Here is a 27949-nt window from a genome sequence, read left to right as displayed (position 1 = left end):
CATTGTACTTGCCTCCACTATCACCTCTGCAGTGCATTCCAGACACAAGCGTCTCCACATTAAACAAAATCTACCAGTTATCTGCTTTGAACATTGCCCCTCTCACCTTAAAAGCTCGAGCTCTAGTATTAGATGTCTTGAGCTTGGAAAAATAACCAGCGCTAAAGTTACTCTATTGGTGCCTCTCAGCCTTGTAAGCTTCTATCATGGCTCCCCTCTGCTGCAGCAGAGAAAACGGCAGAGTCCAACCTCTCCTTGTAGCACATACCTAATCCAGACAGAATCCTTGTACACCTCATCAGCAACATCCCCAAAGCTGTAATCTCTATCCTTTCTATAATGGGTGACTAGAAACAAATGCAATACTCTACATTCATGCAACATCAACCTCCCATCTCTTCAACTCAGTGCCTCAACTAATAAAAGCAAGCATGTCCCATGCCTTCTTTGCTACCTTAACAACCTGTACATCTACTTTCAGGGGGTTATCGATTTGGACTCCAGTGACTTGCCATTAACAGTACTCTCCCTTCACATTAAATCTCATCAAGTACACCACCTGCCATTTCTCTGCCCACAACTGCAACGGACTTAAATCCCACTATATCCTTTCATATAGGCATCCGTTAGTCTCGAGAGACCATGGATTTGCGCCTTGGAAAATTCCAAGGTACAGCCCAGGGTAGGGTTGTATGGGAGACTGGCAGTTGCCCATGCTGCAAGTCTCCCCTCTCCAAGGCACCGATATTGTCCAAGGGAAGGGCAAGGGCACAGTCATCGCAGAGCAACATGTGGTTAAGTGCCTCACTCAAGACACAACACACTGCCTTAGCTGAGGCTCGAACTAGCGACCTTCAGATCACTAGACCAATGCCTTAACCATTTGGCCACATCCTTTCATAATCTTCTACACAATCCACAACATGACCAATCTTGTATGTAGGATTACTGACCCATCTATCCACTTCACTCAGGTCATTTATATTACAAACCCCTTACAGATCCCTACAAACCTTGAGCTAAAATAAGTCCCATTAATAAGTGACCCCATTTCTTCTATGGGCAAGTCAACCCTAAAATCAAACAGTCAAACCATTTTGAGCCATTTGCTTTCATCATCTTGATGAGCCTACTATGTGGGTCCCACCTAAAATCCATGTAGACAGCTCTCAAAGTTCTACCTTCACACCACAAAAAAATCAATCAAGATGGGAAGGGACTACTTGTTCCATTCACAGCCTACTAGAACTAGAGGTCTTAGGTTAAGAGTGAAATATTTAAGGGGAAGCTGAGGGGGGGGGGTGTGGAATCTTCTTCACAGAGGGTGGTGCAAGTGTGAAACAAGCTGCCAGTAGATAAGGTGAACATCCAAGAGAAAACTGGATGGGTACATGGATGGGATGGGTGTGAAGAATAAGGCAAAATAAGAAAATAAGACTTGGTCACAATAGGTGAGCTGAAGAGCCCATTTCTGTGTGGCAGTGCTCTACGACTATAACTCTACAATTGTCCTTCATCCTCCATGGTTTCCCAAATGCTCATAGAACCCATTTCTAAGAAAGGATTCTCTTACCACTTATGAGCCACTTTCTGTTAACCTCCCCATCACTGATGCTAGACTCACTAGTTTAGTTTCAAGGAGTGTCTTTATTTCCCTTCTTGAACAAAAGAACATTAGCTGCTCACTGGTCTTCTGGGCTCTTGCCCGTGGCTGGGGAAATGGAGGACACAAAAAATGCTGTCAAAACATCAGCAATCTCATCTCCTGCCTCAGTAACCTGAGGTATTTCCCATCGTGCCTTGAGATCTTATCCAACTTGATATTTGAGATTTTTTTAATGCTTTCTTTATATTTCTCAAGCAGTCTCTTAACAGGAAGGCTACAGTGCAAACTCTGAAGATATTTTACCAACACACACAAAATGCTGGAAGAACTGAAAGGTCAGACAGCATCCAATGAGAGGAATAAAAGTCTAAGTTTCAGACCGAGACCCTTTATCGTGACTGGAAAGGAAGAGGGCAGAAGCCAGAAGGTAGAGGGCAGGGAAAGAGCACAAGCTGGCACATGATAAGACGAGATCAGGTGAGGGAGAAAGTGGGTGGGTATGAAATAAGCTGGGAGGTAATAGGTGAAAGAGGCGAGGGCTGAAAAAGCAGTCTGATAGTAGAGATCAAGAGCTGAATAAGGAATCTGATCAGAAAGGATAGAGGACCATGGAAGGAAGGGTAGGAGGAGTCCAAGAGGTGATAGGTTGAGAAGGGAGAACAGGGGAGCCAGAATGGGAACTGAAAAGGAGAAAACAGGGAAGGGGGTAGTAATTACTGAAGGTTAGAGAAATTGATGTTCATGCCATGATAAACCTTATAGCGTGAACCTAGATTTCTCTAATCTCCGTAATTACTCCCCTTTTTATTCTTTGTCCACTTAGCATTTTGACTCCCCTTTTACCCCTTCTCTGATCTTCACCTATCACCTCCCTCTAGTTCCCCTTCTTCCCTTTCTTCCATGCTCTACTGTCCTAAGTAGATACCCTCTTCAGCCGTTTACCTTTTCTACCTTTCACCTCCCAGCTTCTTAGTTCATCCCCCCTCCCCCAACCTTGACCTTCACCTGGACTCGCTCATCACCTCCTGCCAGCTTGCACTCCTTACCCTCCCTCTAATTATTCTGCCTTCTGCCCCTTTCCATCCACTCGAGGAAGGGTCTCCTGAAACATTCATTCTTTATTTCCCTCCACAGATGCTGCCCAACTTGCTGAATTCCTCCAGCATATTGAGTGTACAGAAGCTCTCTTGTTAAAGATACTTTATTCATCTGTGATCACGACTCTGGAAACATCTCTTTCTAAATATTTATTAAAATTCCTGTTAAATCTGCTTCAACAACCCTTTCAGGAAATTGATTCTAGACTGCAACTTGAATCCATCAAAAACATTTTTAAATATTTTATTATAATATTGCTAAAACTCTAACAGATTTATCACATCAATCTTCCCTGCTTTAAGAACAGCCCAACCTCTCCAGCCTTTCCACTTAACCAAAGTTTCTCAAATTACCCAAAGGGTAACGCAATTGAACTTGTAAACTTGAATTGCAGAATATGCAGAACCACAACCGAGCTCAGTGACCTGCCAAAAGGCAGCAAAATAGGAAGATTAGACAATGGAAAATCATCTGCCTTGAATTCTAAGAGTTCAGATAAACATCATTAAGTCAAAGACTTTCCTTGCCTTTTCAAGTCAGAACTGCAGCTCAGGACCTCTTATAGCCCAGTGACCCTAATTAGCACAAGCACAAAACAGAAATTTTAAAACTAATTCCAACCTATCTCACAGAACCTTTACTTAACTAACTTTACATCGTCCACAATAAAAGGAGGGTAAGTAAGGTTCAGTGGAGCAGAAATTGAATCTGGGGAGTTGAGGAATTGTCTCAAGAGGCTTTGAAAGAGCACGTGTAAAGTTTTATTTTTTGCTGGTCATTCTTCATATTAAGGCCATAAAACAGCAGAATTGGGCCATTTGGCCCCTCAAGTCTGGTCCATCTTTTTAAAATTAGTTGATTAATTAGCCCTCTCAACCCCATTCTCCTGCCTTCTGCCCATAACATTTGTTAGCCTTGCTAATCAAGAGCCAATCAGTCTCCACTTTAAATATACTCCACTTTGTCTGTGGTAATGAATTCCACAGATTCACCACTCTCCAAATAAAGAAACTCCTCATCTCCATTCTAAATGGATGTCACAATTCTGAGGCTGTGCTCTCTGGTCCTAGACTCCTCTCCACATCCATTCTTTTAGGCCTTTCAGTAGGTTTCACTCAACTTCCTCCTTATGCTTTTAAACTTCAGTGAGTACAGGCCCAGAGCCATCAAACACTCCTCATACATTAACCCTTTCATTCCCTAGATCACTCGTGAACCTTCTCTGGATCCTCTCCCACATCAATAAATCCTTTATAGAATAAAGGAGCTCAGAACTGTACATAGTACCCCAAGTACCACTAATTTTTGTTATACTGCAATGTCCTCTTTTGATATTAATGCTGATCTTGATCTTCCTCATCAACCATGGTTGTCTTATACCCCTTTTAGAATTCTTCTTTGGGACGAACTTATCCTAGGTCTTTTGAATTGCTTCCAGAAACTCCAGCCATGGCTGCTCTACTGTCATCTCTTAGAGACAGAATCATAGAACACTACAGCATAGAAACAAGCTCTTCGGCTCATGTACTCCATGCTGAACAATTGTTCTACCTAGTTACATTGACCATAGCTCTCTTTACCCCTCCCATCCATGTACCCATCAAAATTTCTCTTAAATGTAGCAATTGTACCCACATCCACCACTTGCACTGGCAGCTCAGTCCACACTCTCACCACCCTCCCAGTGAAGTTGCCCGTCATGTTCCCCTTAAACATTTCATCTCTCACCATTAACCCGTAACCTCTAGTCCTAGTCTCAGCCAACCTCAGCAGGAAACGCCTGCTCCCATTTACCATATCTATACTCCTCATCTTCTACATGCAAGGGAGTAAAATCCTGATCTAAACACAAAAATACAACTGCAGATGCTGTGGATCAAAGAACACGTACATAACACTGGAAGAACTCAGCAGGTCAGGCAGCATCTGTGAGAAAAGAATAGCCAACGTTTCGGGCCGAAACCCTTCATCAGGAATCCTGATCTATACAACCTTTCCCTACAACTCAGACCCTCAAGTTCCAGTAACATCCCCTTCTAATCAATTTTGCCAAGCTCCTCTCCCTCCTACCTCTGTAGTTCCCCTTACTCCACTGTAATACCAATAGATCTGATGTCAACTTCTTTCTCAATCTGCAGGGCTGCCTGGCTTTTTCAATCTACCTGTATCGTAAAACCCACAACTATTGAATCATTCCCTTCCTTTCCTTTCTTTACATGCATTTTCCATCTCTCATTGTAATTTGCATCCCATATCCTGGCTACTGTTCGGAGGCTTGCATGCAATTCTGATGAGGGGCACTTCCAGTAAGATGGCAGCACGTCCGATTGCAGCAGCTTCTATGGGTTCAACTAAATGTGTTTTTGTCCTTTACAAACTTTTTTTTATGATCACAAGAACCTGCTGGACATAAAGAAATTTAAAAAGTACTTCAGCTCTACCCCATCATAGAGTTGCTTATTGGCAGAAAGTGAAGGTGCAGATCATACTGCTGCCCGTGGCAGGGAGGCATTGGGAGTCAGTGCGTGAAGGCAGTGTGCAGTCTAACAGCAAGCCATTGCCTTAGTCACTTTTCTTGTGATCACCAAAGCCCTGCTGGACATTGATAATGTTGAATGCTGCAAGTCCGATTCACTGATATATATTGACAGACAGCATGGCCTCAATCATAGTGAAGACTAGGCCCCAAGCTGCAGTGCCTCTGGTTTATAGCCGCCCAGGAGAGTTATGCGGCATCGAAGCTGGAGTCAGTGCTGCCACCCCCCCCCCCCCACCCCCACAGTGTTAGCTCAGTAGAAGACAAGGTGTATTGCATTCAATTGCAAACTCCTGCAGCATTCATGAACACAGGGGCTTGGACTATTTTTCTGATTGACCGTACTTTACTGGTATCTTATGTGCATGACTGTTGGTTCTGTGCTTTGCACAGTAACACTTTCATTTGACTGTATGCATAGGTATTCATGTATGGTTGAATAACAATTCAATTTGAACTTAAATCTTGCAGTTTCTTAACTTTACCCACAAGGAATCGACATTTTTTTTAATCCTATGTCACTTCTTCCTAAGAATTTGATCTCTTTTTTTTAAAGAAAACCAAGAGCCATCCCAGCACCCCCTTCTGCCCACCTGTCTATCCTTGAATGCTAGGCTCCCAACTGTGATCTTTCAGCCATGACTCAGAGATGCCAACAATGTCATACCTACCAATTTCTAACTGCACTGCAAGATCTACTTTTTTCTATATACACCATGCATTCAAATACAACACCTTCAGTCATGTTTTCACCACCCTTTTCAATTGTGTCTCCATATTGCCAAGATAAATTCTTATTCCTTTCTAAATGTTTTGGCTTTAATTCTGGCAATTTCTGTAAACTCTCTGCACTCTCCTTCCCTTTCACTTTTACAAACTGTTAAACCCCACTCCACAACTCACAGCTCTAGTTATGTGATTTACCAGGACCCTGGTCCAACATTTGGATAGACGGTCTGACTAGGAGAAGTCAGCATGAATTTACGAATGGGAAATCACATACTTTGATATGTGGTCTTGCAATTTGGTAGAAGGAATAAAGACATAGACTACTTTCTAAATAGGGAGAAAATTCAAAAAAAAAAATCAGAGGTGCAAAGGGACTTGAGAGTTCTTGTGCAGGATTCCCCAAAGGTTAACTTACAGGTTGAGTCAGTGGTAAAAGCAGCAAATGTAATGTTAGTATTTATTTCGAGAGGACTGGAATAAAAAAGCAAGGATAAAAGTTGAGACTTTGAGACATTGGTCAGACTGCACTGGGAGTATCGTGAGCAGTTTTGGGCTCCTTATCCAAGTAAAGATGTTCTGGCATTGATGAAGGTCCAGGAGGTTCACAAAAGTGAACATATGAGAAATGCTTGATAGTACTGTGCCTGTACTAGCTGGAGTTTAGAAGATTTGGGGGGGGATGGGATCTGATTGAAACATATCAATTATTTAAAAGCCTAGATAGATTAGATATGAAGAGGATGTTTCCTATAATAAGGGAGTCTAGGACCAGTGGGAACAGGCTCAGAATAGAGGGATGTCCATTTAGAAGAGATGAGGAGGAATTTCTTTAGCCAGAAGGTGGAAAATCTGTAGAATGGCTGTGGAGGCCCAGTCACTGGGTATATTTAAAGCAGAGGCTGATAGGTTCTTGATTAGTCAGGACATCAAAAAAGGGAGAAGGCAGGAAAATGTGGTCACGAGGGATAACAAGTCAGCCATGATGAAATGGTGGAGCAGACTCAATGGGCTGAATGGACTAATTCTGCTCCTATATCTTATAGCATTATGGTCTCATCAGTCCAGGCAGTGAATATAGGAGCTGAGACATGATGTTGCAGTTGTGTATGTTGTTGGTTAGGCCACACTGTTATAGAAAGACATGGGTAAACTGCAAAGAGTGTACAAAAGGTTTACAAGGATGTTTGTGACTGCCGAGTGAAAGGGAAGAGGTTGGCCAGGCGAGCTATTTATTCATTAGAATGTAGGTGAATGAACAACGACCTTACAGAAACGTTTAAAATTATGAGAGATAAGGTGTACAGTAACACTCCCCCCACCCCCACCCCCCCAAGGTTGGGGAGACCAAATCTATGGGGCATAGTCTTGGGGTGAGAGGAAAAGATTTATAAAGGGAGCCAAAGGGAAACTTCAAGCAGGCGGTGGTGAGTGTATGAAACGAGCTACCAGAGGATACTATTGTTCCTGCCTCAATAGTATCATGTTACAGAGGAAGATGGGGCACAGCCTGCATTAGGCCCATATCCTGAGTGGCCCGATGGTCAGCATGAGTTTGTTGGGCTGAAGGGCCTGAATCCATGCTGTACTTCTCTATGAATCTACTGCCATTATACCAACAGTTGAATAAATCACTTTTCCATCTATTGTCCATCAGAAATATTCCACTCAATTTATAAGTCAAATTACTTACTGATACTTGTAACAAAATGTTGAAGACACTCTGTCATTGAATTCTTCAACAGAGGTTTCTGCAGTAGGCTTAGGTGATGCGGAAAAATAAACATTATGTCGATGACAACACTGTGTATAAGCTGCAAATAGAGGAATGTCATGAGAAAGAACAGTCTGCATTCCTCGTTAAATGGATAAAGACATTTTGTTTTATCAAAAGTTAATTTCCAGGAAGGGGAAAACGACTACACTTGGCCAGTATCAGGGGATCGATTCATATGGGGAAAGTGTATGTGGCTCCATCAATCCCAATCTCCATATTTCCTTCTGGTGTTAGATGTTAAGAGCCAAGTCTATACTGGCTCTGAGCATTCTCATTCCTCCATTATTTCTCCCTGTAACCTCCTCTCTCCAAATTGCTATCCATTGCACACCAAGGGCAATTTTCAGTGTTTGATTAACCTGTCCTGCTCATTTTCCATAGCTGCCACAGGCAAGCTCATCAAAGCATCTACTTCCTTGGGGGCTAAAGAAATTTGACACGGCAGCATGCAGTACAGTTAGCACAACACTTTACAGAACCAACGATCTGGGTTCAGTTCCTCCCCGACTGTAAAGGGTTTGTACGTTCTCTCCGTGACCACATGGGATTCCTCTGGGTGCTTCAGTTTCCACCCACAGTTCAAAGACTTAATTGGTCATTGTAAATTGTCTCATGATTAGGGTAGGGTTAAATCGGGGTTAGCTGAGCAGCATGGCTCGAAGGACCAGAAGGACCTACTTGGCTTTGTATCTCAGTACCATCAACCCTTACCAATGTTTATCGATGCACTACAGAAAGCATCCTATCTGGTTCCATCACAGCTTGGCATAGCAACTACCCTGCTCTGAAAAGAAACTTAAAGAGTTTCACAGCTCATTACAGAGACCTCCCCTCCATGGACTCTTCACTGCCTCAGAAAGTAGCCAACATAATCAGAGACCCGATGAAACCTGGACATTCTCTCCACTCCTTGCTCTCATTTCTCTGTAAATTGGGATTCACAGAATTTCAGAAAGCTATTCAGATTCAAAGTTAAACAAAAGTCTAAAATGATTATGAAAGAGCACTGTGTACAAAAAATTTCTTTGATTTTGCTTCGGTGTAAGAAGTAGAAAGATGCCTTACCTTGAGTGCAAGCAAGTCTTTGCCCAAGCTATAACCGATTAAAATAGTATCAGCACTAAGGATTTGTAGTAATGTTCTCTGAACATCACCAAGAGTTGTTTTTGCATTCATTAAATCCTCTTGGGACACTCCAGAAAGCCTACAAAATGACGTTAAGAAAAAGAATCCACATCTTGGATAGGATAGTAAAAACAGATGCAGGAAATACTGGTCAGGACAGGCAGCATTTGTGGAGAGATACAAAGCAAATCTTTCAACTGGGGTGGTATGTAGCGTAGTGGTTAGCACAGTGCTTTACGGTACCAGCAACCTGGGTTCATTTCTTGCTGTGGTCTGTAAGGAGTCTGACTGTGTCAGTTTCCACTAAGATTCCCAAGTAGTACAGGTTGGTACATTAATTGGTCATTGTGAATTGTCCTGTGATGAGGCCATGGTCAAATCAGGGGCTCCTCCATGCTGTATCTCAATAAAGTACAGCAACTTTTCAGAAATTCAAATTTATAAAAGGGTCACTCACCTGAAACACCATCCTCTTTTCCTTTCTCTCTGCATATGCTGCCTGACCTGCCAAGCATTTCTAGCATAGAATCGGAGGATTACAGAACAGAAACAGGCCCTTTAGGCCATCTAGTAAATGATAAGCTGTTATTTTGTCTCATCCCATTGACCTACACACACACCCCCCCCCCCCAGTGAGTTAAGATGTTGCCTGGATTGGGGAGCATGCCTTATGAAAACAGGTTGAGTGAACACAGCCTTTTCTCCTTGGACTGACGGAGGATGAGTAGTGACCTGACAGAGGTGTACAAGCTGATGAGAGGCATTGATCATGTGAATAGTCAGAGGCTTTTTCCCAGGGCTGATATGGTTGCCACAAGAGGACACAGGTTTAAGGTGCTGGGGATAGGTACAGAGGAGATGTCAGGGTCCAACATGTAACTCTCCATAACTTCCGCCACCTCCAACGGGATCCCACTACCAAGCACAACTTTCCCTCCCCACCTCTTTCTGCAGGGATCACTCCCTAAATGACTCCCTTGTCCATTCGTTCCCCCCCTCCATTCCTTCCCACCGATCTCCTTCCTGGCACTTAACCTCGTAAACAGAACAAGTGCTACATCTGCCCTTACACTTCCTCTCTCACTACCATTCAGGGCCCCAGAAGTCCTTCCAGGTGAGGCAACACTTCACCTGTGAGTTAGCTGGTATGGTATACTGCGTCTGGTGCTCCCTTTTATACATCGGTGAGACCCAACGCAGACTGGGAGACCGTTTCGCTGAACACCTATGCTCTGTCCACCAGAGAAAGCAGGCTCTCCCGGTGGCCACACATTTTAATTCCACGTCCCATTCTGATATGTCTATCCATGGCCTCCTTTACTGTCAAGATGAAGCCACACTCAGGTTGGCAGAACAACACCTTATATTCCATCTGGGTAGCCTCCAACCTGATGACATGAACACTGACTTCTCGAACTTCCACTAATGCCCCTCCTCCCCTTCTTACCCCATCCTTTATTTATTCCCCCTCCTTTTTTTTCCTCTCTGCCCATCACTCTTTACCTATTCTCCATCTCCCTCTGGTGCTCCCCTGCCCCCTTCTTTCTCCCTAGGCCTCCCATCCCATGATCCTTTCCCTTCTCCAGCTCTGTATCCCTTTTGCCAATCACCTTTCCAGCTCTTAGTTTCACTCTCCCCCTCCTGTCTTCTCCTATCATTTCAGATTTCCCCCTCCCCCTCCTACTTTCAAATCCCTTGCTATCTTTTCTTTCAGTTAGTCCTGACGAAGGGTCTCAGCCCAGAATGTTGACTGTACTTCTTCCTATAGCTGGTGCCTGGCCTGCTGCATTTGCATGCGTTACCCAACTCCCTGAACTCACTTTGCATAACATCACACCCTTCCAGCTTATGTCATAGGTCATGATCTCTGGCTCATCACCCTCTCATTGCCCATTGAGAATACTATGGACTCAGATGTCCCTAACCATGGGATGCAACATACCATCTTGTTCTCATCCACAGGATCCCCTGTCTGTTCCCTTAACCAATGAATCCCCTATCACTGGAGAGGAATAAAGAGTCAATATTTCAGGCCATGACCCTTTATCAGGACAGGAAAGAAGGGGAAAGAAGCCAGAACAAGATGTTGGAGGGAGGGGAAGGAGTACAAGCTGGGACATGATAGGTGAAGGGGAAGATAGATAAGTTGTGAAGGGAGGATGAAGTGAGAAACTGGGAGTTATTAGTGGAAAAGATAAAGGCCTGACGAAGGAGCCTCAGAAGAGAGAGGACCATGAGAGAAGGGGGAGGTACCAGAGGAGGGTGATAGCCAGATGAGAGAAGGCTAAGAGGGAAGCCAAAATAGGGAATGGAAAAGGAGCTAAGGGGACTTGGTAGTGGGGGAGAAATTACTATTAGGAGAAATCTGTGTTCATGCCATCAGGTTGAAGGCTACCCCAAGCAGAGAGTGGCCTCATCATGGCAGCAAAAACCACGGACTAACATGTCGGAGTGGGAATAGGGAGAGGGATTAAAATGGCTGGTCACCAGGAAGTCCTCCTTGGTGCACAGTGTGAAGGTGCATGGCATTTGGGGTCTGCAAGCATCCGCAACTGGATGCGATTCTTGAAGGTGTAGTCAGCCAGCAGTCTCCTTATCATCCCACATTCTGCAAGAGGAGCATTCCACTGACCCAACTGTCCTTCCTTCTGCTCTAACTCTGCAACAAAATCTCGACTAAAACTTACCTTGGCTTCCACCTCTTCTCACTGAAGCCACGCGAGTCAAAGCCTCATCTCCCCACTCAACGTAAAACTAGCTTCTTACTGGGCCTTGCCATGCCCAATTACCCAAAGATCTCAAGCTCTGCCTACAGTTCTGACAGGCCTCACTTGCTTTTTAAATCTTGTGCTCATTCACCAGAAGCAATAACTCGTACAATCTCAAACTTTACCGAAACTTTATAACCGCACATTTGATATTTGCAGGTTTCCACTAGCTGTCGTTCTTTGCTTTTGGATGATAGCTCAATTTTAAACCATTAAACCAGGAATATGCATACATGGCTAGCAATACTCACCTTGTGTTGTAATCAATTACTTCATTCTTTGGTTTAACAAACTCATCATAAACCACTTCAAGATTGGCGTTGATCACACTGACACGAGCCAGTTCAGCTCCTTGTTTTGTGTAGCACTGGAAGAGAAAAGTTGGTTCTTATATGGGGGGAGAACAAGCATTCCTATTTGGCTACATCCAATGCCAAGTATGTATTGTACTGTACAGAAACCCTAGATGTGGATATATAACATACAGTATCACACACACACACAATTACAAGGACCAAGGGACATGATGATCGTGCCAAGGTAAATGACTGGCCATGACCTTTTTGACCAGCACACCAAGTTGAAGGCCATCAACTGCCGCCTTCTATTTCAATTTCTTATGTTCTTTTTGATGTAAATACCCCAATAGGGCAAAGTATAACCACATACCTGACCCAGCAGGTGCCTTTCAGGTCAATGTCAGTCATTCAGGTATGGGGAGGTCTAGGTACTGGAATGACATTCAAGTCCAATCACACTGGAGCAAGTTACTATTACACAGAATTCAGAACATTCAAAAATGCCTTTTAGATCAAATGGTTTATACTAGTTCAAAGTAAATTTATTAAGTACGTATATGTCATCAAATGCACCACTGAGATTTATATTTTTGTGGGCATACTCAGTAAATCAATAATAAAGCCAGTGAAAGACTGCACCAACTTGGGGATCCAACTGGTGTGAAAAAGACAAACTGTGCAAATACATAAAGAAATAATAATAATTATTAAGTATTGAGAATATGAGATGAAGAATACTTGAAAGTAAGTGCAAAGGTTGTGGGAATATTTCAATGATGGGACAAGTGAAGATGAGTGAAGTTATCCTCTTTGGTTCAAGACCCTAATGACAGAGAGTAATAACTGTTTATTAACCTAATGATGGTGAGTCTTGAGGCTCCTATACCTTCTTCCTGATGGGAGAAGAGAGCATGCCCTGAGTGGGCAAGGACCCTGATGATGAAAGCTGCTTTACTGGGACAACACCATGTAGATGTGGTCAATGGTAGTGAGGGCTTTACCTGTGACAGAGAGGGCTGCATCCACTACTTTTTTGTAGGATTTTCTATTCAAGGGCATTGGTGTGGGCATCGCAGGCTGTGATGTAACTCGTCAATATACACTCCACATCTATAGAAGTTTGTCAAAGTTATAGATGCCGTGTCAAATCTTTGCAAACACCAAAGGAATTGGAGATTGTGCTGTGCTTCCTTCATAATTGCACTTGCGGCTGGACCCCTGGACAGGACCTCTAAAATAATCTAACTGAGGAATTTAAACTTGCTGGCCCTTTCCAACTCTGGTCCTCTTATGAGGACTGGCTCATGGACCTCAGGTTTCCTCCTCCTGAACTCAATAACCAGCTCTTTGGTTTTGGTGATGTTGAGTAAGAGATTGTTGTTGTGGCTGTACTCAGCCAGATTTTCAGTTTCCCTCTTACATTCTGACTGTTGCTGTCGGCAAACTTGAACATGGCATTGGAGCTGTGCCTAACCACAGTCATAAGTGTAAAGTGCAAGAGCAGGGGGCTAAGTACACAGCCTTATGGTGCATCTGTTCTGATGGAAATCATGAAGGAGATGCTGCGAATCCAGATTGACTGGGGTCTGCGAGTGAGGAAACTAAGGATCCAATTGCACAAGGAGGTATTGGGGCCAAGGTCTTGAAGCTTATTGACTTTGAGGGGATGATGGTATTGAATGGTGAGCTGTAGTCAATAAAGAGTTTCTTCTCCCAAACCTGCCGGTCAGTACACCCACTCTTCTGTTACTCAATCACCTAAATTTCAGACAGCTAACTGTTCAACATCAATTATTCAATTTCAATTAAAAATCACTTAGATTGTTAAAATATTAATACAATTGAATTATTTATTCTCACCAAGTCATGAGCAATAGCCATTACATTTTTCTGACTTTTGGGGGGCCTAAAGACTTCAGACAAAAACTGGAGGAAGTGGTGGTGAGTGGGACTTGGCACTGGTTGGAACTTGGGATCCTGAGACATAAATTAAGGTTTCAGCAGTAGCAAATTAGAAGTTGTGGTGGTGCAGGGAGCAGGTTGACAGCATGGCTTAGACAGATAAAACACAAATGATTGAAGTATTTCTCTCCCTTGAGACCAACATTCTATTTACTTACTACTTCTGAGTTTACTGCATATATGCCAGGATTCCCATCAAGAGGCAGTAGCTTAAGATAAGTCTTCACAAATCCATCAAGATTCTCGTTTTTATTGTAGACATGCAACTAAAAGACATAACCAGTATTAAGTACCCAACATTCAAGGAGCATTTCACAAAAACAGAACATCGCATCCCAGCATCTCAAAAATGCTGGATCAGAGTGAACGATGGCCAATCTTTCATTAATCAGCCATTGCGGAAACTACAAGCTTATGTTGACCCACTATTCATTAACAATGCACAAGGTATCTGAAGAAATCAAAATAACAGAGCTATACAATGGAGAAAAAGCCTTTTCAGTCCATCTTACCCGTGATGCACATCTGTAGCAAGTAATCCTATTTGAAATAGAGCATTGACCAGCGACCAATCCAGACATCAGAAGCTTGAGAAGAGGTAATTTCACTCAGCTCCACTGCTCGATAGAAAAAGGGAGCAGTGGGTCGTGGCAGCATAATGGAACTTTGACCAGCTACCAATCCGGACATGAGAAGTTTGACAGGAGGGGATTTCACTCAGGTGCACTGCCTGAGTAGAAATGGGCAGCAGCAGTCACGGCAGCCATCGTAGAGTTTTGGTCAGTGACCCACCCACGTTTGAGATTGATTAGCAAGAGCATACTAAAGGAAGGCGGGGGCAAGTGCAGCAGCCATTGTCAAAATGGTGATCTTGAGGCTTTAGCTCTTCAAGGCTTCAGTCAGAGAAATCAAAGAAAAGCTTTAGGTTAAGTTTTTCATTTTCCTTCCCTTCTTTATATCTGCTCAGCTAGGACAGTAGAGATGCCAGGCAGGACAGTGGAATGCTCCTATTGTGGGATATGGGAAGGCAGTGTCCCTGACTACAACTGAAAGAATTGCATCCAGGTGCAGCTTCTAACAAACCACGTTAAGGATGAACTCCGAAGCATTTGGGAGGCCAAGAGGGTAATAGATAGGACATTATAGAGAGATAGTTATACCCAAAGTGCAGGGCACAGGAAACTGGGTGACAGTCAGACAGGGGAAGGGGTTAAGGAACCAGTGCAAAGTACCTCAATGGCCATCCCCCTCAACAACAGATATACCACGTTTTGATACTGTTAGAGGTGGGGGGGGGGGGGGTCCTAACCTAACACAGGAAAGTCAGTGGTCAGGTCTCTAGCAATGAGTCTGGCTCTGACTCAGAAGGGAAAGGTGGAGAAGAGGCACTCTGTGGTGATAAGGGATTTGTTAGTTAGGGGAATGGACGGAAGGTTCTGTGGGTGAGAATGAGATTCCTGGATGGAATGTTGCTGCTGGGTGCCAGGGTCTGGGACATCTCTGATCAAGTCCTCGGCATTCTGAAGTGGGAGTATGAACAGTAATAGATTGTGGTCCGTGTAGGTACTAATGACATGGGTAGGACGAGAGAGGAGGTTCTACATTGGGAGGTCTGCAAGTTAGGTGCTACGTTAAAGATTATACAGTTTAACACATGGCTGTCTTCTAGGGAAGGTGGTTCCCGTACAAAAGGGACAGTTTGCACCTGAACAGGAGGGAGACCAAAATCCTAGCAGAAAGGTTTGCTAATGCTGCACAGTTAAACTAGAATTGTAGGGGCATGGGAACCAGAGTGCCAGAACAGTTAGTACAAAGGGTGTGGAGGCAGACCTTGGACAAAGTCATTAATCAAAAGGTGGGGCATGGTGCGACTAGTGTTCTGAGCAGCATATATTACAATGCAAGAAGTATCGTAGGAAAGGCAGATGAGCACTGAGGGTTAATCAGCACCTGGAATTATGAAGTTGTAGCCGTTAGTGAGACTTGGTTGCAGGAGGGGCAGGACTAGCATCTCAATATTCTGTGGTTCTGTTGTTTTAAACATGACAGAGTGGGAGAGATTATAGGAGGAGGGGTGGCATTACTGGTCAGGAGAAATGGCATGGCATTGCTCCATCAGGGCAGACTGGTGAGGTGTTCTGGATGGAATAGAGAAGTAAGAAAGGTATGATCGTGTTAATGGGGCTATCTGACAGATATCCTAGGAATTTAGAGGAACAAAGATTGCAGACTATTGCAAGACACGTGAGGTTATTATAATAGGTGATTTTAAACTTTCCACAAATTGACTAGAAATCCCAAACTGTAAGAGGACTAGGTGGGATAGACTATGTCTTATGTGCTCAGGAAAGTTTTCTTCTCATTAGGACTTCCACATCCTGATAAGTGTGCATGATACGGATCTGCTATTAGGGAATGAGACAAGACATGTGACAGACATTCATGTGGAACACTTTAGCATCCAGTGACCATAATGTCATTAGTTTCAAACTAAACATGCAGACAGATAGGTCTGATCACAGGGTTGAGATGCTGCGTCAGAGAAAAGCCAATTTTGATGGTATCAGAAATGATCTGGCAAGTGTGGAATGGGACAGGCTGTTTTCTGGCAAAGCTGTACTTGAAAATTGGGAGGCCTTCAAAAATACAATTTTGAGAGTGCAAAGCTTGCTTGTGCCTGTCAGAATAAAAGGTAAAGACAACAAGTGTACGGAAGTGTTAAGCAAAAAAAAAAAAGGTGCATAGCAGGTATAGGCAAGTAGGAACAATAAGGTTCTTATGGAGCACAAGACAGACAAGAAAACAGTTAAGAAAATCAGGAAGACTTTTTTTTAAGAAGCATGAAGTTGCTGCTCTAGCAGACAAGGTGAAGGAGAAATCCAAGGGATTCTACAGATATGTTAAGAGCAAAAGGATTGCAGGAGACAAAGTTGATCCTCTGGAAGATCATAATGATAATCCATGTATAGAGCCAAAAGAGATGGGAGAGATCTTAAGCAATTTGTATTTATTTGGGAGACAGAGTATAAAGGAGTGAGGCAACTTCATGGAACTTCCTGGATTTCCAGCATCTGCAGATTTTCTTTTGTTTATGATCAACCTCATGGACCCTGTGCAGATTACAGAGGAGGTGGTGTTTGCTACCCTGAGGCAAATCAGGGTTGATAAATCCCCAGGACCTGACAAAATGTTCCCTTGGACCCTACAAAAGGCAAGTGCAGAAATTGCCCGGGCCTTAGCAGAGATATTTAAAATATCCTTAACAACAAGAGGTACCAGAGGATTGGAAGATACCAGGAAATTATAGGCTGGTGAGTCTGACATTAGCTGTGGGAAAGTTATTGGAAGGTATTCTAAGGAACAGGATACACAAGTGTTTGGATAGACAGGGTCTGATTAAGGATAGTTTTTTCTTTAAAGCTTTTTTTTTTATTGAGTTTTCAAATGATTACAGAAAGAAAAAAATCTATACCCTCCCCCCTAACATCCCTATAGAAAAAAAGAAAAAAGAAAGAAAGAAAGAGTGCCTGGATATCGGAAGATCCCCACATTCTCCATGGAGTGATTAAGGATAGTTAACGTGGCTTTGTGCATGGTAGGTCATGTCTAACCAATCTTAGAGTTTTTCCAAGGAAGTTACCAGGAAAGTGGATGAAGGCAAGGCAGTGAATCTCGTCTACATGGACTTCAGCAAGGAATCTGACAAGGTTCTGCCTGGAAAGCTGGTCAAGAAGGTTCAGCTGCATGGCATTCAAAATGAGGTAGTAAATTGAGTTAGACATTGGTATTGTGGGAAAAGCCAGAGAGTGGTTGCAGATAGTTGCCTTTCTGACTGGAGGCCTGTGACTAGTGGTGTACCACAGGGATTGGTGGTGGGTCCTTTGTTGTTTGTCATCTATATCAATGATCTGGATGAAAATATGGTTAACTGGATCAGCAAATTTGGATGACACCAAGATTGGGAGTGTAGTGGACAGTGAGGAAGACTATTATGCCCTGTAGAGGGATCTGCATCAACTGGAAAAATGGGCTAAAAGAAATGGCAGATGGAATTTAATGCAGACAAGTCTAAGGATGATGCCATGTGTAGTGGACTTGAGTCATAAGGAAAGATTGAAAGGTTAAGACTGTATTCATTAGAACCTGGGTGGGACTACAAGAGGTAATGAGTTAAAGTTGAAAAGCTTAAAGGGAACACGAGGGGAAACTTCTTGACTCAGAAGGTCATGAGAGTGCAGAACAAGCTGCCAGCACAAGTGGTCCATACGAGCTTGATTATAACATTTGAGAGAAGTTTGGATACATACATGGATTGTATGGATATAGAGGATGATGGTCTAGGTGCAGGTTGATTGGAGTAGGCAGCTTAAATGGTTTTGGCAGGGGCTAGATGGGCCAAACAGCGTGTTTGTGTTGTACTTCTCTACCACTCCACGAATACATTCAGCCCATATCCCACCTGCACATTTCCAGTCCTGTTCATAAGCCTTTTTAAACACTAAACGTTTGTACCTCTACCAGCTCATTCCACCTAACAACCACTCTCAATGGAAAAACTTGCCTTTCAGGATCTCCTTTGAATATCTTCTCTCTCACCTTAAGTGTATACCTCCTAGCTTTAGACTTCACTATGGGAAGTCAATTCTATCTCATGCCCTCAATCTTAAATTATTATTTCTGCTTCCTACCCTTCAGTGAGAAGGGTCGCAGTCCAACAAATCTTTGTAACTCAAGTCTCAGCACCAGATAAATCTCTTCTACACTCTCCATATCCACCACAATTCTGCACAAAACTCTGCTGGTGCAACTGCAATATGCAACTCCCACAATTATCCACAATTCCTTAGACTATGAGGGCAAGCATGCCAAATGTTTTCTTTGCTATCCTGTCCCTCCTGGATCACCATTCTCAGGGAACTATGAACCCACATCACAAGGTTTCTCTGTATACCATCACTCCCAGTTCCCTGCCATTTACATGTTATACTTTGTTGGCATTTGGAGGTCCCAAAATCCAATACTTCACAATCATCAGGATTATATTGCTCACCTGCCACACCTCCCCACCCCTTCAGAGATAAAGCGGGAAATATGCCTGGAGGAAGAAGTAATTGGAGAGGCTCTTAATGGATACTTTGCTTCGGTGTTCACCAGAAAGAGGGACTTTGACAAATGTGAGTTCAGTGTAGAACAGACTAATGTGTTGGAGTATGTCAGGGTAAAAAAAAAGAGGCAGTGTTGGTGCTTCTAAAACCATTAGGATAAGCAAGTCCCTAGAGCTGAACTGAATATTCTATGGAAAGCAAGGGATGAGATTACTGAGATTGACGATGATCTTTGTACCCTCCATAGCTACAGGACGACGACTGGAGAATGGGAAATGTTGTTCCATTGTTCAACAAAACTAATAGGGATAATCTTGGGAATTATAGATCAGTCTTACATCAGTGGTGGACAAACTATTCAAAGGACAGTATACATGAGCATTCAGAGAAGCATAGTCTAATTAAGAATAGTCAGCATAGCTTTGTGGGTGTCAGGTCATGCCTCAAGAGCCTGATGGGTTTCCCCAAGGAGGTGACAAAACAAATTGATGAAGTTAAGAGTGGTGGATGTGGTGCATGTGAATTTTAGAATGGCATTTGACAAGGTTCCCATGGTAGGCCCATCTTGAAAATCATGAGGTATGCAATCCATGGAACCTTAATTGTATGGATTCTGATTTGGCTTTCCTACCGAAGCCAGATGTTGATAGTAGCTGACACGTCTTCTGCCTGGAGGTCACTGACTAGTAGTGACCCACAAGGATCTGTTCTAGGACTCCTGTTCATGATTTTTAGAAAATTACTTGGATGAGGAGATGAGAGGGTGCAGATGACACGAAGATTGGCGGTGTTGCGGATGGTGTAGAAGACCATTGTATGTTATAGCAGGATATAGATTAATATAGATATTGATCAACACTGCATGGAGAAGTGGTAGACAGTTCTATCCAGAAATGTGATACACTCTGGAAACTAGAACTTCAGGCAGAGGACAAGGTTAATGCCAGGGTATTTAGCAGTGTGGAAGAACAAAGTGACCTTGGGACACAGGTCCACAGATCACTCAAGATTGCCGCACGAGTTGATAGGGTGGTTATAGTGTGCTGGCCTTCGGGAGTTTAGAGCTATGAGATGAAGTTAAAACCCTATAAACCTGTGGTTAGACCACACTTTAAGTAATGTGATTAGTTCTAGTCACCTCACTGTAGGAAGGAAGTGGAGGCTTTAGAGGGTGCAGAGGAGATTTGCAAAGATGCTACCTGAATTAGAGAACATATTTTGTGAGGAGTGAGTCTATAAAAGGGACTGCCTTTTATCCAACCCACACTGTCATTTCAGCTGATCCATGAAGGGTGATGGGAGAAGCAGTCAAATAACAGGGAATGGAGGATGTCTGGGAAAGCTTTGGGCAGTCATCTCAGTAGTGCACGTTTCCTCAGGCTTAGAGACAACAAATTAAGCTTTTGAAGGCAACTCCTGATGAAGGGTTTCGGCCCGAAACGTCGCCACTACCTCCTCCCATAGATGCTGTCTGGCTTGCTGACTTCTGCCAGCATTTTGTGTTTTTATTAAATTAAGCTTTTGAAATGTTTCTGAAACCACCTCAAAATCCTACCCATTACGAGATTATACCTTAGCAACCTGACATCCAACAGATCCCAGTACCGTCTCACAGCAACTGTATCGGCATTCCCATCCATTAGAAACTGGAATGAGAAACATACATTGAAAGTTCACTATCAATATGCATGAAGAATAGCAGATAAAGCATTCATGGGACATAGACAGCACTGTCTATCCCTCAACCCCAACTGCAATACTGCTTCAGAGGTCTTCACAATCAGCTACATTGTTGAATCAGGTCAGTACAACATTTGTTTGAGATCATTGGAAAGTTAGATGGGCTTTTAGGACAGTTAGGTAACCATTTTTGCTATAATCAAAACTAACTTTTTATTTCAACTCAAATTCCCCAGCAGGTGGCGCCTATTTAGCCACTTCATACTAGTCTGCCCTGCTATTTATTGCCTCATTCCAGTCAAGTCATTTTTTATTGTCATTTAACCATAACTGCTGGTACAGTACACAGTAAAAATGAGACAACGTTTTCAGGACCATGGTATTACATGAAACAGTACAAAAACTCCACTGAACTGTAAAAACAACACAGAAAGGAAGTACACTAGAGTACAGACCTACCCAGAACTGCATAAAGTGCACAAAACAGTGCAGGCATTACAATAAATAATAAACAAGTCAATAGGCACAGTAGAGGGCAGTAAGTTGGTGTCAGTGCAGACTCTGGGTATTGAGCAGTCTGATGGCCTGGGGGAAGAAACTGTTACATTGTCTGGTCGTGAGAGCCCAAATGCTTCGGTGCCTCTTCCCAGATGGCAGGAAGGAGAAGTGTTTGTATGAGGGGTGCATGGGGTCCTTCATAATTCTGTTTGCTTTGCGGATGCAGCTGCTCAGGATGCTCTCAATACAACCTCTGTAGAATGTGATGAGGATGGGGAGGGTGGGAGGTGGACTTTCCTCAGCCTTCACAGAAAGGAGAGACTCTGCTGGGCTTTCTTTGCTATGGAGCTGGTGGTGAGGGACCCGGTGAGATTCTCCACCAGGCGAACCCCAAGAGATTTGGTGCTCTTAACGATCTCTACCGAGGAGCCGTTGATGTTCAGCGGAGGGTGGTCACTCCGTGCCCTCCTAAAGTCAACAACCATCTTTTTTGTTTTGTTCACATTCAGAGACAGGTTGTTGGCTCTGCACCAGTCCGTTAGCTGCTGCATCTCCACCCTGTAAGCTGACTCATCGTTCTTGCTGATGAGACCCACCACAGTCATGTCATCGGCGAACTTGATGATGTAGTTGGAGCTGTGTGTTGCAGCACAGTCATGGGTCAGCAGAGTGAACAGCCCTGGGGAGCCCCCATGCTCAGTGTGATGGTGTTGGAGATGCTGCCTCCAATCCGGACTGACTGAGATCTCCAAGTCAGGAAGTCTAGGATCCGGTTGCAGAGGGAGGTGTTCAGGCCCAGTAGGCTCAGCTTTCCAATCAGTTTCTGAGGGATGATTGTGTTGAATGCTGAAATGAAGCCTATGAACAGCATTCAAACGTATGTGTCTTTTTTGTCGAGCTGGGTTAGGGCCAGGTGGACGGTGATGGCAATGGCATCATCTGTTGAATGGTTGGGATGGTACCCGAACTGCAGGGGGTCCAGTGAGGGGGGCAGCAGGGTCTTGATGTGCCTCATGACGAGCCTCTCGAAACACTTCATGATGATGGATGTGAGTGCAACGGGACGGTAGTCATTGAGGCAGGACACTGAAGACTTCTTCGACACGGGGACGATGAAGGCGGCCTTGAAGCACTTTGGAACAATGGTGTTGCTCAGGGAGATGTTGAAGATGTCACTGAGAATATCTGCTAGCTGGTCTGCCCATCCTCTAAGCACTCTGCCAGGAATATTGTCTGGTCCAGCAGCCTTCTGTGGGTTGACCCTGCACAGGGTTCTCCTCACATCGGCCACGGTGAGACACAGCACCTGTTCATTTGGGGAAGGGGTGGACTTCCTCACCGCCATGTCATTTTCTGCCTCAAAACGAGCGCAGAAGTTGTCCAATGCATCTGGGAAGGAAGCATCACCCGCACAGTCAAGTGATGTTGTCCTGTAGTTGGTGATGTCCTGAATGCCCTTTCACTCGTGCTGCATGTCACCGCTGTCCTGGAAGTGGCTGTGAATTTGCTGGGCGTGTGCAAGCTTTGCCTTTCTGATAGCCCGGGACAGTTTGGCCCTGGCTGTTGTTGGGGCTGCCTTTGAGAAGGTGCTGGGGAGCACCTAACTGAAACAAATTGAAATGGAGATTTAGAGGGTCAAACAGGATTGTACTAGGACCTTGCCAAAAGACAATTAATGTCAAAGTTAAAATGGGAGAACATTTAGTGATGTTTTCAGTTCATACTTTGCTTGACCACTTAAAGTTGGCTGAAACTTTGGTTCGGATGCCTCTGAAGAACTGTAATTCTGATTGTCACATTGTAGGAAAGATGTGGAGGTTTTGTAGAGGGTATAAAGGACTGTACCTGGATAGAAGTGCATTTACAGGTATTTTCCACCTCTCACCCTGTATTGTGACCTGTAGCATTTGACACTTCCACCATAGGGAAACAACTGACAATTTACCTTATCTACACTTTTCATAATTTTACGTACTTCTCTCAGCTCATCCCTTAGACCCTGATACTCTAGAAAGAACAATCCAAATTTTCCAATCACACCCAACACTTTAAATAGACTCTAATCAAGGTAACATCCTGATTAACCTTTTCTGTACACTGCATCCTTCTTACAGAAACATCTACGTGATGCTAAGCTAGGGCACATCATCAGTTGTGTTACCTGGGGTCATCAGGTGTTTCGGGTCTTTCAACATGATGAGACCCTGGCCTGTGCCCTAGCAGCAACCCACAGATCTGCCCTCTTTATCCAGAGCCATCTTGATGCTTTCTCTGCTGCAACTGTGGTGGTAGAAATGCCTCTGCTTCTTCTCTCTCCCATGATTCCAGTGCAGTGTATACTTAGCAGAGTGACTGGCCTGCAACGCCACGACACCCGACCTCCATGGGCCAACACCTTGCTCTCCAGCCTCTTCTTTGGCAGTTGTTCTGCAGATCTTCATACTTGGCTCTTTTCCACTCATAGGCCTCCTCCATGCGTTCATCCCATGGCACGTTAAGCTCAAGCATAAGAACGTGCTTCGACGAGTCAGACCACAACACAATGTCGGGCCGCAATGTGATGTGGGGAGGAAACTGCAGCTGTTTCCCCAGGTCTGCTTTTAGCTTCCAGTCCTGCGCAGTGAAGAGCAACCCGGTTGCTTTCTGGTGTTCTGTTGGTCTTCTAGTAAAAAGGCAAGCAAAACTCCAAAAGTTGCCAAACCAAAAAGTTTTATGCAGTTGCAACGTAACTTGCAAATTGTTGTGTTCAATGCAATGAAAGACAAGCAACCTTGGCTTGCAGGCCATTTGTGCCATGTGCCTTCTTGACTATTTGTGCTGCCACTTTCAGAAAGCTACGGATCTGCATCTCAAGGACCTTCTGCACACTCTGTGGAAGTAGTGTTCAATTGGATTCAAGTTGGTAAAGACAACAATCTGCCAATGTGCAAGTTCAGTAATTGACTACAGTTTACAGATGTGGGTATACAGTGTCAGGCAGATTGTTAATCCTTGTCTTTCAGCTCAAACCACCACTGCCAGAGTGCAACTTGATAATCGTCAGGGGAATACCACTTCTGAGTTCTTTGGTTAAAGAGGTGAATTCTTTGCTCCTTTCAGTATATACAGTATACTTAAAAACAAAGAAACAGCAAGCTGAATCGTGAAGATGAATTAGTTTCAGGAAAAGAAGCTTCCACTGAGATTAAAAGCAGTTTAATTCAATCAACAGGAAAATGAGATTGTATATGTTTTAAAGGTGCAGAAAGTAAAATACTATGTCCTTCACTGTTGAAATTGTATTGTAAAAAAAATAAACTGCTTTCATGAAACTTCTGGAAAAAGTGGTCAGATCTACAGTGAATGAGGAACTGAGAACTTACAGTTGAAAATAATACTCACACATTAGTGGGACAAATGACCTGGAAGCTAAGGTTAGAAGGTGATTATAATTGCACTGGTTATCATCTTCCAAAATACCGGATTCTATAACAGTTCTCCGAGATTGACAAATAGATAATTACAGCATCCAAGGAGGGAGAAAGTGAGAGCTACCTACCTGACATCCTAGCAGGGTGGAGTCAGCAAATTATAAAAATCGTAGTTAACAGAAACCAAGACAAATTGTACGCCACAAGGATTGGTGCTGGTGTCCAAGACATTTGGAGTTGCCAAGGGATCGAGTCTGATAACACAAGGCAGTGTGAAGCAGAGGGTGCAAGGAGAACGAGGAAATATGAACAGGCTCAGTGAACTAGCAGTGACCAGGCAAATCAAAAAAAAGTCATCCATGTCTGGGAAAATAGGCACACCAAAATCTCCATTAGATGATCAGAGATTCAAAGTGGATGGGCTCAGAGAGACCTAGATGTCATGAGACTTTGAATGACTCATGTACATCCAGGATATCAAGCAAATAGGAAGGCAAATGACAGATTGACCTTTGCTGTAAGAAGATTGAGTACAAGATTATAAGTCGGTTCCAACTATACACTACACTTCGAATATTACAGCTGGGTATGTTCTCCTTACGAAAAGATATGCTTTTAATATACAGTAGAGCAAAGGTTCACTAGATGGATTCTCAAGACAGCAACTTTCCACATATGGGAACAATAAGCCCAAGCCATCGGACAACAACAAAATAGTAACAGAAACTGACCTTTCACTCAAGTCTTCCTTGCCAACAGTGACTTATCCAATTTTCCCCAATTCCACGTTCCCACCTGTTGCTCACAGTTCACAATTTTTTTCATGATCAAATATCTTTGCTTGCAACACAAAGTTTCAACTTCTGCAACTTTTGAATTGCAAAATCTGACAATCTTTTGTTCAAAAGGAAGCCTTCCTTAAATCAGTCTTATGCGAGTTCTCCCTGATTCTGAGACCAAGACCACAGGTATTGGAATCTCCCATGCGGTGGGTACATTTTCTAGCATTTACTCCATCACGCCACATTTTAATAAGATTGTTTTTCGCTCTAAGCCTTCATGAGTATAATCACAATCTGTCCAACCTGTTTCTCATAACACAACCCCTCCATACCTGGAGTGATCCTAGTGACCTTTTTCCAAACTGTTTCCAATGACATGATAAAGGAAGAATTAATTTAGAGAGTCTAGAACCAGGGGTCAGCTCAGAATAAAAGGGTCAGCCACTTAACAGAGAGAATTAATTTCTTCTCCCAAACAGTAGTAAACCCTTAAGTGGGCCTTCGCAGTCCTTTTGGGTCAATATATTAGCAAATATTGAAATGGAGGAAATGCTAACTACCATAAGGAAAGGAAGCTTCTATGATGTATAGACCCCAAGTTGAGCAGCACAATGTAATTCAGTGCAAGATGAAAGTGCAACCCTAAAAAGACAAATCACCCCATTGAAAGAGTATGTGCTGTTACATTCCAGCACTAACTTCCTGAAACTGATGAGCCTGCAGAAATCAAACTACAGTATTTTTGAGACTTACAAAAGTGTGGCACCAACCACACAACAGCTGATGGCAGCTCTCAATGGCCAGGAAATCACTTGCTGGTCACAAGATGAATGACTTACTCAATTTACAAGAGCAACTTCAGTAATTTCAGCGTTATTGTAAGAATAATCTTGGCCAGTACAACAAATATACAGGATTCGTTACACATTGTTATCACACATGCCTAAAAGGGGATTTGCTCCCCTTTTGTGCAGAGAATCCACTTCAGTGTACAGTCTATGGATATTATAATTTTTTAATAAAACACTCACCTTGCTGCCTTATTAATTTTCCCCAGTGGTACACACATTCTTCCTTGGAGATGTAGTTTCCATCAGGTGTTACAGAGAATGATATTCCACAACGACAGCAAACCTGGATGAAAGCTTCAGAACAGTGCAAAGAAACAAGTGAAACATTTGCAGAAGGCCAACATTTACAGTGACAAAAGTACCCATGCATAGCAGTTAACAAAAGCACTATTACAATGGCAGCAACCTGGGTTCAATTCCTGGCACTGTCTGTAAGAGTTTGTACGTTCTCCCCATGGGTTTCCTCCAAAAGCTCAGATTTCCTCCCACATTCCAAGGACATACAAGTTAGTAGATTAATTATTCACATGGGCATAATTGAGCGGTGCAGGCTCATTGAGCCAGAAGAATCTGTTTCAGTGCTTCATTTCCACATTAAATAAATGTTTTTTTAAAGTTTGAGCTAAACTATAATATTTCAAGAACTCAGCAGACAAGGCAGCATTTATGGAAAAGAGTTAACAATCAATGCTTCGGGCCAAGAACCTTCACCATGAAGGGTCTCAGCCTGAAGCATCAACTGCCTACTCTTTCCCATAGATACTCCCAGGCCAGCTGAGTTCCTTCTGCATTTTGAATGTGTTGCTTGATTTCCAGCATCCGCAGATTTTCTCATGTTTGTGATTGTATTACTTCAAGAGTCAGTTCATCATAATAACCAAAATGTGGGGAGAATGAAATAAACCAAATATTTCAGGAAAAAAGCAAAGCAATCACTCGTTAGGGTAACAATGAAATCCCCCCCAGATTATCATGTTGTGGGCTAAAGATAGACACGTCCCCTGGTTCTGTTGGAATGCATCCCAGGGTACTGAAAGAAATGGCAGAGGTTATAGTTAAGACCTTGATGATAATTTACCAAAATTTTCTGGACTCTGGGAAGGTCCCAACAGATTGGAAGGTGATACATGTCATGCCACTGTTCAAAACAGGATGTAGGCAAAAGGCAGGTAACTATAGGCCAGTTTAACATCTGTAGCCTGGAAAATGCTTGAAGCAATCATTAAAGAAATAGCGAGGCATCTGGAAAGAAATGGATCCACCAGACGCAGCATGGATTCAGCAAAGGCAGGTCCTGTTTGACAAACTTACTGGAGTTCTTTGAGGAGATAATGAGTGCAGTGGATAGAGGGGATCAGATAGACGTTATTTTCTTGGATTTCCATAAGGTGTTCGATAAAGTGCCACATAAAAGACTTACCTATAAGATAAGGATGCATAGAGTTAGGGGTGTTGTATTAGCATGGATAGAGGACTGGTTAACTGATAGAAAGCAGAGAGTTGGGATACAGGAGTGTTTCTCTGGTTGGCGATCAGTGGTGAGCCACAAGGGTTGGTGTTAGGCCTACAACTGTTCATGATGTACAGAAACGATCTGTAAGAGGGACCAGGTGTCGTGTAACTAAGTTTGCTGATTATACTAAATTGAGTGGAAACTTGTGCAGAGGATACAGAGAGTCTGCAGAGAGAAATAGATTGCTTAAGTGAGTGGGCAAGGGTATGGCAG

General features: G+C 43.3%; 1 protein-coding gene across 1 annotated transcript in view; it reads right to left on the bottom strand.

Annotated features, from left to right (window-relative positions):
• LOC132397478 (RNA exonuclease 1 homolog) overlaps nucleotides 1-27949 on the bottom strand; it is a 71982-nt gene that overhangs the window by 1233 nt on the left and 42800 nt on the right. The window contains exons 10-15 of the mRNA XM_059976308.1: nucleotides 26404-26517; nucleotides 20575-20648; nucleotides 14056-14163; nucleotides 11888-12003; nucleotides 8809-8947; nucleotides 7660-7780 (exon numbers count right to left, since the gene is read on the bottom strand). Coding sequence (XP_059832291.1) covers nucleotides 7660-7780; nucleotides 8809-8947; nucleotides 11888-12003; nucleotides 14056-14163; nucleotides 20575-20648; nucleotides 26404-26517 — 672 coding nt within the window. The remainder of the gene's footprint in view (nucleotides 1-7659; nucleotides 7781-8808; nucleotides 8948-11887; nucleotides 12004-14055; nucleotides 14164-20574; nucleotides 20649-26403; nucleotides 26518-27949) is intronic.

Source organism: Hypanus sabinus, chromosome 7 (genome assembly GCF_030144855.1).
Source record: "Hypanus sabinus isolate sHypSab1 chromosome 7, sHypSab1.hap1, whole genome shotgun sequence".
Lineage (NCBI taxonomy): Eukaryota > Metazoa > Chordata > Chondrichthyes > Myliobatiformes > Dasyatidae > Hypanus > Hypanus sabinus.
Note: the sequence above shows the minus strand (reverse complement) of the source record. Positions and strands in the feature narration are given on the sequence as shown.